The following is an 18,804-nucleotide window of genomic DNA, read 5'->3' as shown; positions in this document are numbered from 1 at the left end:
AAGTCCTTCCTCTATTAAATGAGGCAAATATTTAAATTTCTGTAATTTTCTTTGGCAGAAGTTTGCCACGGGAAGACTGTGTGAAATGGCATTATCTTTCAAATTGTGCCCTGCAGGACATTCTGGGCAAATTGTTTTTCTCAATTTAATGCAGCCTTTTAAAATAATGCAGTTACTTTTCCTCTTCATAATATTTCACAAGATAAAGAAAATGGATTACAGTTTGCCTTCAGTTAAAATGAAGTATTAAGCCCAGTACCAAGAAATACATCCTTCTTTGTTCTAATTACGGAGTTCCATTTTAATCTTAAAATTCTGAGTAAGTACATTCTGATTGAGAGATGATAACATTCTGAACTTAATGGTGGGCCTATTGAATTGCCAGTGATTTAATAGTTCAAAACAATTTAAATGTTCACTTTAATACCATTATTGCAATCATATAATGTTCCCCATTGTCATGCCTGTTGTGTGTATCTTACTAAGTGTTTGCCTGGCATATTGATATTATACCAAGCACTAGTTTGCACCAAAAACTTGAGCTACATTCCACATGATCTAAAGCTCAAGTGGTACGGGAAAAGTTGGAGGGCATCCCTCCATGTTTGGTTTAATTCATTCCAAAGTCAGACTGTGCCATAGCCATAGAGTTATGTGGTTGTTTTTTCAATCAATGAACACACGAAACTTCTTAAATCAGTACCAAGCGGAAATATAATGGCAGCTTTACCAAGTTGGGAACGGGGCTTCAGAAGGGATGAAAATAGAGCTCAGGTTGCTGCAGACTGTTCACAATCTTAGCCTTGAGCTTTCAAATCCATCCTCTTCAATCACAAAGACTGTCTATTTATACCATCCTAGCTGGCCTCCCATTTCATCAACCTGAGCTCATCCAAAATACAGCTGCCTGTATTCAAACCCGTACCAAGTCTTGTTCACCCATCATTGCTGGGCTCCCTGACCTGTACTGGCTCCCAATTTACCAACGTTACCTATGTTGAAGGCATTGCATAATTGCAAGTTGTTGATGAGTTAGCACATTCATCTGCCACAGCAAGAACTTTTAACTCCAGAAGCCTTACGATGAAAAAAGTGGAGACTTCAACTCAACACACAAGATGCATATTTCAATAGGAAGAGATGCAACAAAGCCAGTACAGGAAGGATTTCAGTCCAAATACCTGTCTGTAAGTGTCTTGATGATGTTCATCATTTCTAGAGTCATAGTATTGTTCGATAAAAGCAAAGTACTCTGCTCGTTTCCGCTGTAGTGTGCTTTCTCTTCTTTCAGCATTGGCAGGTAAGTAACCCTGGAAATAAAACAGAACAAGTGCATTTATATCAACTGAACTTCAGGTTGCACAATATAACTGTTTTGAGGTCAAACAAATTAATTTGCTCCAAATTTATGAACATTTGGAAAGCGTTAAAGGAGAACCAACAGATCAAGTCATTTTAATCTTAAAGGTTCACAAGATCTCCTTAAATAAAACAGATTGGCTCAGTTTCAAAAGAACAGTCCTTCGTATTCTCCAGCCTCCTGCCTGAAACAGGGAGAATGGTAGCTTGCACATAAACCATGGTGGATTCAAAATATTTCTCCATTCTGTCACATTGCTGCATGTAACTGTCTTTGCTGAGTTCCATTCCTACCTTTCTACTTGCAGACATGTTAGCTCCCCCATCAAAGCCCTAACGCCACCCACCCATCGTTGACCTACATGGGCTCCCTTCCTTCAAAACATCAAATTTATCTCTAAATCCCTCCAAGACCTTGCCCTATTTTTTTTTTTAATTCTTTCATGGGGCATGGGCATCACTGGCAAGGTCAGCCTTTCCAAGTCAGGATGGTGCGTGGCTCCGAGGGGAACTTGCATGTGGCATTCCCAGGTGCCTGCTTCCCTTGATCTTCTGGGTGGTAGAGATCACAGGCTTGCAAGATACTGCCAAAGGAAGCTTGATGAGTTGCTGCAGTGCATCACACACATGGAACACACTGCTGCCACCATGTGTCAGTGGTGAAGAGTGAAAACTATGCTTGATGGATGGGATGCCAATCAGATGAGCTGTTTTGTCCTGGATGGTGTTGAGTTTGAGTGATGTTGGAACTACACTCATGCAGGCAAGTAGAGAATATTCCATCGCACTCTTGACTTGTGCCTTGCAGTTGGAAGACATGTTTTGGGAAGTCAGAAGATTATTTCTCTGCACAACTCCTAGCCTCTGACCTGCTGTTGTTGACACAATATTTACATGACTCGTCTATTTCAGATTCTAGTCAATGGTAAATAACCCCCAGGGTGTTGATAGTGGGGGAATCAGTATTGATTATACCACTGACTGCCAAAGGAAGATAGTCAGTTTGTTGGAGATAGTCATTGTCTCGAACTGGTGCGACACAAAAGTCACTCATCAGCCCAAGCATCATATAGGTCTTTCACAACTCCTCAGATATTGAAGCCATCAGCGCCCAGACAGCAGGATAATAACAATGTACCATCGTCAGCAAACATCCCTAGTTCTCCTTATGGAAGGTTTTTGATGAAGTTAATTAATGCCACCTTCTCCAGCCTAACCTTCCCCTCAAAAGCTTGATTCCTCCAAATCCAATATTCTGCACATACCTTCCCTTCACTGATTAATGGTAAAACTTGGAGTTGCCTCACTCAAACTTTCCCCTGAAAAACTTTCAGCTACACCATTTGTCACCCCATCTTCAACGACCTCCCAAAGACTCATTTAATTGGCCAGATTGTCAACCACGGTTCACAGATTCCTAATCTCTCCCTTCGCTGCATTTCATTACGTCTTGGGATGTTTCTTTATATGAAAGATAAGAGCCGAGGTATTGTGTTAAGAATAATGTTGAGGCTACCAGCCTTGGTCAGATCATACAGGTTATCACAATGTAAAGCAACTTCTGGTGTCTATATATTCGCAATAAAACATTGTACCATTCCTGGAAAAAAACTGCACCTGATTCACATAAAACTGCACTCTCAAAATCCCAATCTGATATCTGGCCCTCCCTTCCATTCACCACACCATTTCTACAGCTATTCCTTTGCTTGAACGTACCCTCACCTTCACCTTGGATGCCCTAATCCCCAATAAAATTGTCACTCTCTCTCACCCTGGCATTTTCTCCTGATAAGCCCTCATCTCTGTTTCCTTAAGTCCTTGGGTCAGGCTTGAAAGGATATGGTGAATCACTGATTTCATCACCCACCACCAGATCTGGGTGGACCAGTTAAAACAGTATCAGGTCCTGCTCTTCCCTGTTAAAATGGTTCACTATTCCAGAATCATCTTGGAATGCAAAGATGACCTGCATCTTCTTTCCTCCACTGCAAACCATCTTCTTCAACTCCTTTCTCGGTCTCCTCCATCCCTGCCATTAAAGAACTCATGGACTTCTTTGTCCAAAGATCAAGACAGTCTGATCAGCTGCCTCTGCCACATCCTTCCCTTCTGAGTCCACCAAACCAAACCTCCTTTCTATTCTCTTCCGCCCTTGTCCTGAAATCACTTAATCTTCTAGTTTCTGTCCTACCTCCCTTCAAGCACTCTCTGAACTCATCTTGTAAATGAGACCCCTCATGTTTGCTCAGTTCTATTCCCACTAAACTGCTGACCCCCTAACTTCCCTTCCTGGCTCAACACTGGAAATGATTCTCTCTCTATGGCTGTTTCCCTCATTCCTTCAAACCTGCTGTCATCACCACTCTCCTCAGAGAAAAAAAAACCACCCTCCTTGCAAACTACCATCCCATCTCAATCTCCCTTTCCTCTGGAAGTCCTTAAATGTGTTGTCACTTCCCAAATTTGCTCCCATCTTACCCAGAACTTCATGTTTGAATTCCTCCAATGACGATTTGGCCCTGGTCACAATACAGAAACTCTTCTTATCCAAGTCACAAATGGCATCCTATCAGTAAATTTTCCCTCCTCATCCTTCTTGACCTGTCCATAACTTTAAAACATGTTTGACCTCACCATCCCTCCGCACTCCATCATCATCTAACTTTTGGGAGAACTCTCACCGGGTTCCACTCTTACCTATCAAATCATATCCAGGGAAATATATGCAAGGGCAATTTTTTTCTGCTCCTGAACAATTATCTCCAGTGCCGCTGCCCCCCCTCCCCCCCACCGAGTTTTCAGCTGTATACTGCCCCACTGTGACATCATAGTACAGCACCACCTCTCTCGACACCTTGACAGCTGCTAAGAAACTATCAGGCTGCCTATCCAATATCCAGTATTGGATGAGCAAAAATATTCTGCAATTAAATACTGGGAAAACTGGTGATTTTTTTATAATCTCTAGCTACTGAGTCCATCCCTCTCCCTGGCAACAGTTGAAAATTAAGGCAGTCTGTTTGCAACCTTCGTGTCATGTCTGACCCCAGGAAGGGTTTCCAACTTCATATTTATTCGCACCATCACAAATCACTTATTCCCACTTCCGCACATCACCCAATTTCACCCTCCTACAGCTCATCTGCTGTTGAAACTCTCATTCAAGCCTTCATTGCTTCCAAGCTCAAAGATTTAAATGCACTCCCATCTGGTCTCCTATATTCTACCCTCCTCAAACTTGAGTTTTTCCAAAACTCTGCTGCCAATGTCTTAACTTACATGAAGGTCCATTAATCCATCACCTCTGTACTCACGGAGCTCTGCACTGGTCCATCATCAAGCAAGGTCTTCATTTGAAAATACCCATCCTTATTGTCAAATCCCTCCATGGTCTCACTCCCTCCCTGTTCCAGTAATTTCCTCCAGCCTCACACCCTCCGAGACAGGCACTCTAACTGTGGCCTCCTAAGCATCAGTGATTGGTGCTGCACTTTCAGCCACCTTTGACTTAAACTGTAAAATTCACTCCCTAAACCTCCTCTGCTTTCTTCCTTTAAGTCACTCATTCAAACCTATCTCTCAGTCATCTGATCTATCATCTCATGTAGCTCAGTGTTATGCTTTGTTTAATAATCCCTTGGGTTTCATTATGTTAAAGGCACTATATAAAAATAGGTTATTGTAAAACATAGAAAGCAGAAGTTGCTGCCCAATTTGTGTGTTCATGCACAAGTCGTGCTTTACTGGTACTATGCCCTGGAGCAAGCACTGAAATCAATTTAAGGATGTGAAGTTGCTGTACTTTCCCATTGGTTATTCACTAAACTTACCAGGAAATAAAAGAGCTTGCCCATTCAATTCAAAGTGATTTTTAAAATGGTGTACTAAGACTTAATTCCTTCCAAACAACCTCACTGGTACCAAAATTATGGGGTTTTTTTTACACAAAAGGTAGAGTCTCATTCCCTCAGATTCTAATTATTGTTGGAGATTCCCAAAATTAAAGTTTCCACTTTTTTGTCTCATCGCTCAATCCATTATTTCTTTCCCTCCATTTCATTTTCTGTACATGAATTTCACATGGAATTAAATATTCTAGCATATATCCAACACGCATTGCATGTCTGCATGGGGATTCTTCAATTGAGTTGGTTGAGGTGACACACTGTTGCTTGCCCTGTTCTCATAAATCCCAGATCGCCAGGAGTGGTGTGCAGCAGCAGACACCTAATGGTTTTAAGTTGTCGCTCAAAAGTCTGTGAGCCATCGTAAGCGTAATGAACAGAACTAGCCATTCAATTACTGCTAAATGTAAAATTCAGGCCAATGTACAAACGCAAACTTTTCTTGTTGATGAGGTAGAATATATTCTGCACAAAATTTGGTTCAAGATCTTGCAATACATTTTTGCAGAAATGTAAAGTATTTTTTCCCCCTGGTGTTTAAGCACTGAAGGAGTGCTAATTAGTTACCACCCCCAGTCACTTAACATATTATTGCTTCCAGAGATGATTAACCACTTGGGAATGTTAAATCCATTTTTGCCACCTTTACCAAGTTCTAGGTTTTAGATATCACATGTAACATCAATTTAAAAATGAATAGCAATACGCATATTGATTTTTTTCAATCTGGTGTCTTAGATTCAAACATGATGCCACCCATGAAAATAAAGATACCTTACTGAAGTGAAGCCCTTTGATGTGGTTTTAATATCGTCGTGTTGCGATATTCCACCAGGGCAGCACCATGTGACCATGACAGGATTTATAATGACAGGATTGTCATTATGAAACAGCCTGCTTCACTTGGGAAGGAAATCTGCCATCCTTGCCCACTCTGGCCTCCAGACCCACAACAAAAAGGAAGATGGCGCAGGAGCTCATCTTTCCCATTACCAAAATTGCCTTTAAGACTTTGTTCCCTTGCATTCAAGCTATTTTTTGCTGCTCTATAAAAGCACATTCATCTCTGCAAAATTGTTACTTCTCTATAATACCCTTACCTAACTCAGGTTTAAATTTTGCTGCCATATATCGAGGTCCGAATGACCCTCTTGCATTTCTTGGGAGGACACAAGAAAAAACCTGTTATCTCAGCAGATCTCTCTCTTACTCAAACTTTCAACTTGTTCACTCTGGCACAATTTGTATTTTTTTACGACTCCATCAATACTGTCATCAATATTTCTCTGAACTGTCCTTTTGCTCCCTTTCAACTCATTATCTGACATAACTCGCTTCTCCAGAATCCCACTATTTGGAATCAATTTTCAATAACTATCCTCAAGATACTTCTCCAAGAACTTAAATTGGTGTAATTTCTTATCACCCTCAGTCTTTGGCTTCTCCTAAAATTTTGAGGCATTTGAAGTCCAACCCTGATCTCAACTAAGCAACACTTCTGATTTACCTTATTCTCTTTTGCGATTTGTCTCTTTTGGTGGTGCCTTGTATTATGTTCCTTGGTGCTTCATAGAATCCCTATAGTGCAGAAGGAGGCCATTCGGCCCATCAAGCCTGCGCTGACAACAATCCCAACCAGGCTCTATCCACATAACCCCACATATTTACCCGGCTAATCTCCCTGACACTAAGGGGCAATTTAGCATGGCCAATCAACCTAATCTGCACATCTTGGGCATTCATCTTAGCTTCTCAATTTAAAATCAAATAATTAACTTCACATCAGTCTTCCTAGCACATCTAGTTCTTGATTTTTTTAAAATCATTTTAATCTGGAGTCTTGTCTGAAGCACAGTAATTGCATATTCGTATATTGCTGACACACCCACAGGCCAATTTAAATAGCCATTTGCATTTTATCACCTATGAATTTTGAAGACTGTAGATAACTTCCTTCTCCACTGACATACAATTCCAGAAAAAAACAAGCATTCCATCAGACACCAAAACTTTCTGCAGCAGGTAACTTTTAGCATCAGCAGCGAGCGGATCCAGTCAAAGGTGAACAAAGTCCACACAGAAAGGTTCAATAAATATGATTTTTGTAATATATTTCAAGTGTCCTTAAATTCTTAGCTGGCTTCTCCCCTGTTGGCAGGCACTTGCGTTCGTCAGCTTCATGCATGCACACAGGCAAGTGAAATTCTGTCCACATATGATACCAACTACAATTACAATTCCGAGCAGAGGTCGTCAGATGGCCAGGTAAGTGACCATTTAATTTTCCCCTTCCAGCTACACCAAGGTTAACTTTTACATCCAACAGCCATTTTCCAGCAGTTTATCAACATGGCACAAATCAAGGATTGAAACTAAAACATCAACTGAACTGAATGACTAAATACCACAAAATGTTATGCATTTAACGAAAGAGGGGTTCAATTTGTGCATTAACACAAAATTGTTCGAATGCTCATTCAGGCACTCAAAAGTAAACATCAGTACGGGGCAGATTTATCAGGATCCATTTTGTTTTCAAAGCGCGAGGCAAAAATAATATGGCATCCAATTATCCAAATTGCAGCAAAGTATGTGTATTTCAGAAGAAATATCAGTTGTATTAAGTGTAGAGTTAACATGCTTACCAGGTACCCTGAAGTAATTACTTGTGATTAAGTGTTTCAATTCTGAAATTTTTGAATAAATGTTCTAATTTCCATCAATGGGAATCAAGTTCAAAATTTTAAAGTACAGCTGACAACTACATATGAGATAATGAATGAAGGTGAAAGTGCCAGATCAAACTTTTAATGTAGCTTCTGGATTGCCTCGTTCAATTGAGAGCTTGGAAAAAATTAAAAACTCCCCTCGTCCTTTTACCAATTAGGATCTGACATGATTATTTATCAGCACACTGTCGCTTCCTTTGATAAAGGCAGATTCCAACTTTGACAGATGACACCCGAGACCCACCTGTCTTCCTTTATCACTGCTCTCAAACACCAAAGTTATAAGGTGCTTCTTAATTGCTGCATCGAAATTCACAGCTGCACCTACATAAACTGCAATACATCATGATATATTAGTGGAATTCATCATTCAAATGAAGCAGGCAGGAAACTTTGAAAGGCACTGCACATGGAGCATTCATCTTGTATGCTCTTCAAATGCAAGATGTTTTCACATCCACATCTTGAAGGTGCCTTTCAATGGCATTTAGGTAAGCTCTTGTATCTGCATTTGCTCCCCATATATTTTAAAAATCAAATACCATGTCTTAAACAGCATTGAAACCTATTCAGTAATTGAAAGACAGCAAAAAGTGTTATGAAAAGCTTAGAAAAACTTGCTCATTCATCAGGATATATATAATAGATATAAAAAATATATTGCACAAATTATATATACTGTTACAGGAAAGCTCAATAATGTTTACCTCATTAGTTCAAATATGATTTCAAAATTAGCCCCCAATAAAGTTCTGTTCACAAAAATACTTTCACTCAAATGCAATTTAATTAGCAGCTGGTTTAACTCGAGGCTTTACAACTGAACCCAGATAGAAAAGCTGAGTACAAGCACTCCTGCATATCCATGCCTCCAAACCTTCCTCAGTCATTGTGGCAATGAGAAAGACTAGTAGGTTACTGGGAATGGACAAAGTGTGAGGACAAAAGCACCAGGGAAAGTTATCCAACATTTATGGAAAGCAACAAATTGAAAGTAATGGAAATCTGAAATGAAAACAAAATGCTGGACTGCACACAAAAGAATGTCTGGAGAGAATAAATTAATACTTCAGGCATAAGCCTTCATCAGAACTCGAAAAATGTAGGTGTTAAAATTGCATAACAATAGGGTGACCATGGCAAATGAAGCTAATGCAGAGAAATGTGAAGATTTTTGGCAAGAAGAATGAGGAGAGACAATAAAGACTAAAATTCTAAAGTGAGTGCTGGAGCAGAAAGATCTGGGAGGTACACGTGCATAAATTATTAGAGATAGCAGGGCAGGATGAGAAAGTGGTCAAAAGGCATATGGGATCCAGGGTTTTATAGACAGATGCATAGGGCGCAAAAGCAAGGAAGTTATTTGATCAACCTGAATGAAACACTGGTTCAGCTTTCACTCGATTATTCTGTCCAATTACAGTCACCGCACTTTAGGAAGAATGAGAAAGGTTTGGAAAGGATCCAGAAAAGAATGGCGAGACTGATTCCAGGGATGAAGGGTTCAGTTCTTTGTATCAACTGGAGAAGCTAGGCTTGGTCTCCTTAGAGAAGATTGAAAGCAGATTTGACAGAGGTGTTCAAAATTATGAGGGGTCTAAAGACAGGGAAGAACAGTGACCATGGACAGAGGAGTTGAGAACCACAGGGTACACGTTTAAGGTGATTGGCAAAAGTGTCACATGGAAAAACCACTTTTTTGTGTATCTACTGGTCAGGATCTGAAATGCACTACCTGAGAGTTAGGTGGAGGCAGATTCAATCATGGCTTTCAAAAGGGAATTGGGTAAATACCCAAAGAGGACGACTGTTCAGGGGGACGGGAAAATGGCAGGGGAATTGGACTAGATGAGCTATGCTTGCAGAGTCTGCATAGACACGACAAGTCGAAAGGTCAAAAAACAACATTGCACATCACAAAAAAATGTTGGAGAAGCTCTGGAATTCTATTAGGTCCCTGATGCAGCATTCCTATGAACACCTACAGGAATCCTTGTGTTACATCAATACTATCAGCTACCTCAAATAACACACAGATTTTCCATTTGGATGCTTGAAGGGCTTCTTAATTTGGTTCTCATTACTCCATTCAACATGATGTGTCTGGATTCGGCAACATAATCTGTTTCAGATATAAAGCTTAAAAAACTAACTCGCAAACTTCTGAACAAACTTAAAGGACTCTCTAAAATAGAATCCCAGCAGGCCTCAAACTACACAGCTTCAATTCCACCCCACCCACCCGGGTCACCAAATAACATTTTATTTCAGGTTTTACAATTTCACGCAAATTAAATAAAAACCTACCTGTTGGGTAGTGGAACTTGCGATCATAGAAATAGTGAGGCAAAACAAATATGCACACTCATATCTTGTTTATCTTGCCTGTTTTATTAAGACACAACCAGATACCAGAGGGCTAAAACGTCCAGGGGATAAAAAGCAGAATAAATCAGTTGGGAAAAAGGATAGGATTGCCAAGACATGAAACTTACTTCTGCCATGGGATTGGAAAAAATTGCTACCTGATCAAATGAGAAAGCTTGCATAATTCTACGCATGGTAATTGACTGAAAATTCACTCCAATTTACATTGATTAGCCTCGCCTGATGGTTCAAAGTGATTTCCCTTAATTTACCCAACAGAGTTGCAACAATTTTTAATATTAAAAATTAAACAAAATGGTGGATAAGTGATCCTAATTTGTTGTTAATGATAAAGGAAGTTAAGAATATTAGCACCACATTGCACTTCAAAGAGGAGGCCTACCAAAATGTTAACTGCGTTTCTCTCTCCACAAATGCTGCCAGACCTGTGGAGTTTTCTAGCACTTGGTTTTAATTTTAGATCTTGTGGGCAGCACGGTGGCACAATGGTTAGCACTGTTGCCTCACAGCACCAGGGACCCGGGTTCGATTCCCGGCTTGGGTCACTATCTGTGTGGAGTTTGCACATTCTCCCCGTGTCTGCGTGGGTTTTCTCCGGGTGCTCCGGTCTCCTCCCACAGTCCAGAGATGTGTGGGTTAAATGGATTGGCCATGCTAAATTGCCTCTTACTGTCAGGGGTAAATGCGTGGGGTTATGGGAATAGGGCCTTGGTGCGATTGTGGCTGGTGCAGACCCGATGGGCCGAATGGCCTCCTTCTGCACTGTAGGATTCTATGATTCTATGATCTTCAGCATCCACAGTATTTTGCTTTTATTCAACAGTGTTATCTGTGACCTGAGTCTGAGACCATCTGAATCGCACTGTTGTAGAGATGGCTATAAAGATATGCAACTTGAACTTGTGAAGGCCATACTGGCAGAAATGTGCAGCTACAGGTGTCACTGTGTTACAGCAGTGATGCTGAAACTATTTATAATTAGATAGAACCTTCAAAGTAATAAAATGTCCCACGGTACTTCACAGGAAAATTAGAACCCAAAATTTGAAACAGAGCCAACTCGGGCAATATTAAGGCAGGATACCAAACGTTTGGTCAAAGAGATAGGTATCAAAGAGCATCTCAAATCAAGAGGGGTATAGTGTTGCAGAAGTTTAAGGAGGGAGTTCCAGACCTTAGGACCATGAAAGCTAAAGGCACAACCACCAATGGTGGAGCAATTAGAACCGGGAATGTACAAGTGGCCAGAATTAGAGTAGTACAGATATCACTGAGCATTGTGAGGAAGGAGGAAATTAGAGACTGGGAGGCTTAAGTCGTAGGGGAATTTGAAAGCAAGGGTGAGAGTTTTGTTTAAACAGATACCAATGTAGGTCAGCAAGCACAGGTTTCATTGGCAAACAAGACTCGGTGCAAGGAGTGATTTTGATGACCTCAACCTTAGGGTGGATAGAACATGCAAAGCCAGCTGTGAGTGCCTTCAAATAGTCAAGTTGAGGAGTAACAAAGGCACGAAAGAGAGTTTCAATAGCAAATAAGTTTAGGGAGTGGACAAGTTGGACACGGTCATGGAGGTGGATGTAGATGGTCTTAATGATGGCGTGGATATTTCGTCAAGAAGCTCACCTCATGGTCAAACATAACAGCAAGGTTGCAAACAGTCTGACTCAGCCTTGTATAGTTGCAAGGGAGAGAGATGAAGTCCTTAGATACAGAATATAGAAAACAATTACATTTAATGAGAAGAAATTTCAGTTCATTCAAGGTCAGACAAGCACCAATGGAGCACTCGAGGAGAGGAGAGTGAGGTAAAGCTGGGCATCTTTCGTGTACATGTGAAACCTAATGTTGTGTTTTCAGATGTTGCCATTGTGGAGCAACATGTAGATGAGAAATAAGAAAGGATCAAGGATAAATCCTTGAGACAAATCAGAGGCAATGTTGTGCGAGTGGAAAGAGAAGCCATTGCAGATTAAACATGATTCGATACAATGGAATCAGCAGCCTCAACCATGGTGATGTGATCAAGGAGGATGCTGTTCCCAACCTCATCACAGGTTGAGAAGAACGAGGAAGAAAAGTCTACCTTTGTCAGCAAGATGGAAACCAGATTAGAGGCATTCAAAGATGAAGTTCAGGGAAGATGGGCATGGATTTTGGTGGTGATAGCATGTTCAACGAGTTTGGTGAGTAAAGGTGGTTAGAAACAGGAAAGCAGTTTGCAATGGAAAAGGGATATGACAGCTGTTTAAGGAAATGCAGACAGTACCTCGAATAAGTCATCAAATTAAGATTGTTCAACATTATGGAAAATTCCAGAAAAATTGCAGGTGCCCAAATGGCAAAAACCTGATAGAATCAATGCAAAAAGTTTGAGATCTTGAAGGAAAGCAGTTATCCAATTTTGAGTTTTCTAAAAGCCGAATTTCAAAAATTTGTTCTTCATGAACAGTCCAACAACAAAATAATGGTACCTGCACTGCAACGTTTAAAACCTGGGTAAAACATAGATTAACTTTGATGTTAAATGCATAATTCTCTTCCTGACCTATTTACATATTTTTACAGGTACACCATAGAAAGCGTCCTTTCTGGATGTATCACAGCTTGGTGTGGCTCCTGCTCTGCCCAAGACCGCAAGAAAATACAAAGGGTTGTGAACGTAGCCCAGTCCATCACGCAAACCAGCCTCACATCCAATGACCCCACACACCCTTCCATCTTCCTCCGTCAGGAAAAAGATACAAAAGTCTGAGAACAAATACCAGCCGATTCAAGAATAACTTCTTCCCTGCTGCCATCAGACTTTTGAATGGACCTACCGTATATTAAATTGATCTTTCTCTTCACCCTATCTGTAACTGCAACACTATATCCTGCACGGTATGTTTTGGCTGTATAGCGTGCAAGAAACAATACTTTTCACTTTATCCCAATACATATGACAATAATAAATCAAATCAAATCAGTCCTAAGAAATCTAGAATGTAATCATTCTGGACTGTCACTGTTGAGAAATGGAATATTTTGCATTTCAGGCATCCAATTAAGCTCTTGCAGGAAGGAATAACACATTAACCTCAAAAATATCTCCTCCTATGACATGCTTTTCAATTCCCGGACGATCCCTGTTGCAGTCACAGGACAAAGCTGCCAATTAAGTAACAAGCCAAGGGCATTTGTGTGCCATAGAGTCATATCTGATTCGCATGTTTGTTCCCTGGCTAAGCAAAAAAAAATCGAACATTTTTAATACACTTGACATCAAGCCACTGAAAAAAACCACATGAACAATTGTGGCCAAAACCTTCCGCCACAGACGGGACCGGAGGATCCTGCTCAGTATTTCTGTTTGCCATATATACAGTGTGAAGTGAGGATACAACTCACCAGATGCAAATCCTCTTGCATGTACAAAGGTGCTGCTGGAGCTGAATCATCTGAAACCACAGAGCCTAACAGCATACACTGATCAGCTTCATACTGCTCATTTACCTTAATCAACTCTGGTTTGCAAGGTTCAAAATGACTGGTCTCCAAGTCCTGTTAGCAGTCTGTCTGGGTAATTTAAATATTCTGGAGTCTGGTCTGGTGGGTAATTTAAATATTCTGGAGTCTGGTCTGGCTCGAGCAGAACATTTTCCACAGAAGGTAGGCTTAGTTTGAAAATCCAATATGAAGTGCATCCCCTCCCCAACTCCCCTTTCTGCTCCCCCCCCCAGTCTGACCCCAGAGGTGAATAGCTATGTTTGATAATGAGTGTGGCCAGTCTGGATAATTTCAACTGTCCTATATTTAATTTTAAACAAAAAGAGAATTTCAGCTCACCAGCTTTGAGCTGAAATTAAACACAGATCTGACACTAACAGGCCTCTCCAGTGCTGTACAAAGCAAAATGGCTTTGAATCTTAAACAAACTATAAAGGATGGTGTGCAGAGAGAATTTGATTCAGAATTAAAAATCATAGACAATTCATTTTTCTTGAATGTGCTTATTTTTATATAAACCTCTTGGATATTAAGAAGAAAACACACTTACTGAAAGAAGTTTCCACGTAATTGGTCGAACCTGTCTTGGGATTCCAGACCAGCTGAACTTCCTCAACTCTTCTGCATTAAAAAAAAAATCATTGTCTTAAAAACATAATCAATGAATTAAGTAACTGCCCAATACATGATGTGTACTGCTGGTTGAAAAGTTCCTGATTCTATGCAAATCTGGTGGCACAGTGGTTAGCACTGTTGCCTCTCAGCGCCAGGGACCCAGGGTCGATTCCAGCCTTGGGTGACTGACTGTGTGGAGTTTGCATGTTCTCCCCACGTCTGCGTGGGTTTCCTCCCACATTGATTCTAAATTAATCAATATCAAAAACAACTTGAGAGAAGGGAAAAAGGGAAGGGATGTGGAGAAATTCAGCCCCTTTCCTGGGTTGTCTTAGGCTGAACAAGACTTCTCCCGACCTTCATATCTTTCTTAATCTTGAGTTAAGTTTGCATTTCCATATCCTCTCCATCAAAGGCCAACTTGCACTTCCATCACAACATCAGCTGCCATTCCTATCTCACCCATTCATTACGGAAATCCTCATACATGCCCTTGCCACCTCTTCATCTAACATTCCTGGTAGCCCTCATCCACCATTGCTCATAACCTTCACTCAGAATTCTACTTTCCATGCTGACATACAGCGACCTGGGCACTCAGTATAGTCCATCTCAACCCTTCTCCAGTGCATCAATCAACAGCCCACTCACCACTGCTATTCAAACCCTCCATTCTTCTGACTCTGAAGTTATGTGGAGCAAAACCAGAAAAGGAGAGCCAGAAAGAAACAAACGCAAGATATCCAAATAAGCGAGTGGCTGCATTCTTTGCAACACCACAGATTGACAAGAAAGATTTCAAGTTTTGGTCTCACCCTGTAATGGACCAAGCAATTGTTGGTCACACAATCAGGGCAGAGTTTACCAATCCCAGCAAAATGAGATTGGAATTATAAATTTCTCAAGCCATCCAAGCAGACAACTAGCCAGAGGCACATGATTAACTTTCAAGTTACAAATTGCACTTTTAGATTCATATCTGGTTGACGGACTGAGAAAAATCAGTTCTCCAAGAAATTATTCAAATTTCAACACTCGTGTGTTGCTTGATTTTCTTAATTTGTTTCTTCATGACTCTCAGAATGTACTATTCACACGTATTTTAACAAATCTATGATCTGCTAAATATAAGCAGTCTACAGATAATTTTACATAATTCCTAAAATTTTCAAATAAAAGAATGAATTAAACCAACACAACGAGATGGAAATTTGGTGTTAGACAAATTTTAAATTAGATCATTTGAAGTAATAAGCAATTAAGTGTAGAGTGTTATTAATTGAACAGATTAGATATGCTTGACAGACGTTTGATATGAACAATGCTTTTGCAAATGTGATATGCACTTTGCACACGAGGTTCGCTATACTGTTGGGGAGGGTTTAAACTCGCTTCAAGACGCAAACTTGGGATGCAGATTCAGAAGGGGGAGAAGCGAAGTTGGACATGGAAAGCAGAAAATTAATAAGCGAGTGCAAAAAACAGAGGAAGCAAAGGTTAGGAAATAGACAAAGAAATTAGGCAGCCGCGATATGCCATATATTTCAATGCAATGAGCCAAGTGAATAAGATAGGTTTGCTGAGGTCACAGATGGATGTTTGGAAGAATATTATACATATTACTGAAATACGGCTTTAAGAGCAGAAAAGGAAGTTCAATTTTCCTGGTAACTAGGCTTTCAGATGAGATCGAGATTGGGATAAAAAAAGCGTAGGGATATAATATTGTTAAAGAAACACTTGCAGCTGTGAGCAGGGATGAAATGCTTGAGCAGCATCAAATGAGAGTTGAAATGAATAGCAAAAATATAGGCAATCACACTGCTGGGAAAATATAATAGGCACCCAAACAGTCAGATGGAAATAGAAGGGCAAATGCACAGGCAAATTTCTGATAAGTACAATATCAATGGGGTAGTAATAGCAAGGAATTTCAATCAATTGGGAAAAAAAATCAGTCTAAAAGGTACAAGACCACAGGATTCTTTAACTGTATTCAGGAGAAAATTTTCAGCAAGAATGCAGCAAACCCAACATGTGATAGGAAAGTTCTGAACTGCTTTAGAGACTAAAGCTGGGCAGGTGGATGGGGTTATCAGTGAGAGAGCCTTGTGTGGTCATAATACAGTGAGATTTAGCAGGACAAAAGTAAACCAGGAGTTAAAGTCCTCAAGCTTCAGTTTATTTATTAATGTCACAAGTCGGCTTACATTAACATTGCAATGAAGTTAATGAGAGGTAAGTCGCCACACTCTGATGCCTATTCGGGTACACTGAGGGAAAATTTAGCATGGCCAATGCACATAACCAACACGTCTTTCAGGCTGTGGAAGGAAACTGGAGCACACTGAGGAAGCCCACGCAGACACAGGGAGAATGTGCAGACTCTGCACAGGCAGTGATCCAAGGAGGAAATCGAACCAAGGTCCCTGGCGCTGTGAGGCAGCAGTACTAACCACTGTGCCACCCATAGGGGAAAGATAATATTTATTAAACCAAGACGTGGACTGGAAAGATCTTCTTGATAAATCAGTGTCAGAGGAGTGGGAGGCATTGGTGAGTCATGCCACTGGCTTTTTTCAGAAGGGTTCAGGAGAAGAGTGGGGCTGTCTTCAACATTAATGAATTCATGGCAATGAGGTCAGGTGGGTAAAGTCACGTAATATCCTGTTTAGTTCTCCATGTCTTTCATGTTCCATCCACGGTTACTAGTGTGGTTAATTTAAATTGCTGGCTTTCACCAACTGGTTGGGGTTTGGTATCAGAGTAAGAGGGAACTTTGGTTTCTGAAATGGAAGGTGTGGACAGAAATTTTAGAACAGTGCAACTGAGCGCACACAAAAGGAGCCTCGTCAGCAGTGCACTTGTTGCACCCTGCTCAACAAAAGACTGTTATAACCAAGGAATCTGAGAAAATGCCAATGTCAAAACACTGGATTGATTTATCAGAAGACAGTTTTCTAGTGCATTTATCAACCATGTGGCAACGGCTGTTGCACGACGTCAATCTACAAACATTTCTGGAATGTCCCATTTATTGTTGAATCTTTTAGATTAGGTCACAGTCGAAGAATCTAAACCATTCATTGTTCATGAGATTCACATCCATGTTGGGACTTGGAATCTGGAAATAAAAGACTTTTTGTTTTGCTGAGGGTTCAAAAGCAAGAGAAAAGGCAATATTTTTGGAATATTTGATGATTTCATGACTGCAGCAGAAATCAACTCAACTAGTTGCATTTGGGTCTGCATTGACAGGGCTGCGAAATGGTCAAAGAGTATTCCAAAGTAGTGAATGAAATAGAATTCAACAACCCTTTCCATCACTGCTGGTGATTGAGTATAGATTCATGGGGTGGTAATTAGCCTAATTGGATTTGTCCTTTTTGTGGACAACATATTTGGGCAATTTTTCACACTGCCGGATAGATGCCAAAATTGTACATGCACTGGAACAGCTTGGCGAGGGTGCAGCTAAATTTGGAGCACAAGTCTTCAGTACTGTTGTCGAAACATTTGCCTTGGCCTCAAGCCTTTATAGCATCCAGTGCCTTCTTGATTTCATGTAGAGTGAATCAAATTGGCATCTCTGATGCTGGGCACCTTAGGAAGAGGTCAAGATAGATCACCTGCCCAGCACTTCTGGTTGAAGATGGCTGCAAATGCTTCAGCCTTGACTTTTGCACTGACGTGCTGAGCTCTACAATTTTTGAGGATATTTGTGGACTCCTCCTGCTGTTAATTATTTAATTGTCCACCACTGATGGCTGAATGTGGCAGGACTACAGACCTTAATTGTGTACGAGTGCCTGTGTGCAAATTTTTTATATCATGGGAAGGGACGCTGGATCCACCACAATTGAGAGCTCCAAACCTAAAAGACATTCCCTTGATTTCTGGGAACGAGCACCCGACAAATAACCATTTTCTTGAAATGACACTGTTAATGGCTTTCACTGTGCGTCAGACTAATTCTGAATCTCATACAAACTGAAGTCATATTCTCTGAGCCCAGCATTCTCATTTGTAAAGAGTAGGCCATGCAAGACAGAAAATATTTACATTTCTGTGAATTCACTGCCTTGATGTGCTCATTTATCCAAATTCCATTTGTTAGAGATTTTTTTTTTTATTTGCAGTAACCCACAGAGGATGAGAGAGGAAACAATTTCAAGTTGCAATAAAAAATTGAGTTTTCCGGCAGCAGCACAATTAACTGGAGCAGCTTTGTGAAAATACCCCAAGTGCTTTTTGAATCAACTAAATTAATGCTCATCATTATCAGCCTTAAAGTTAATGGCAGTGCTGCCCCGGCA

General features: G+C 40.5%; 1 protein-coding gene across 10 annotated transcripts in view; it reads right to left on the bottom strand.

Annotated features, from left to right (window-relative positions):
- tbc1d22a (TBC1 domain family, member 22a) overlaps positions 1-18,804 on the bottom strand; it is a 395,279-nt gene that overhangs the window by 308,360 nt on the left and 68,115 nt on the right. For all 10 annotated transcript variants that reach the window (XM_078235533.1, XM_078235530.1, XM_078235534.1 and 7 more), the window contains 2 exons: positions 14,424-14,494; positions 1,182-1,310 (listed from right to left, as the gene is read on the bottom strand). In XM_078235533.1, coding sequence (XP_078091659.1) covers positions 1,182-1,310; positions 14,424-14,494 — 200 coding nt within the window. The remainder of the gene's footprint in view (positions 1-1,181; positions 1,311-14,423; positions 14,495-18,804) is intronic.

The sequence above is a fragment of the Mustelus asterias genome, chromosome 19 (genome assembly GCF_964213995.1).
Source record: "Mustelus asterias chromosome 19, sMusAst1.hap1.1, whole genome shotgun sequence".
NCBI lineage: Eukaryota > Metazoa > Chordata > Chondrichthyes > Carcharhiniformes > Triakidae > Mustelus > Mustelus asterias.
The sequence above is the reverse complement of the archived record's forward strand: the minus strand, read 5'-3'. Positions and strand labels throughout refer to the sequence as shown.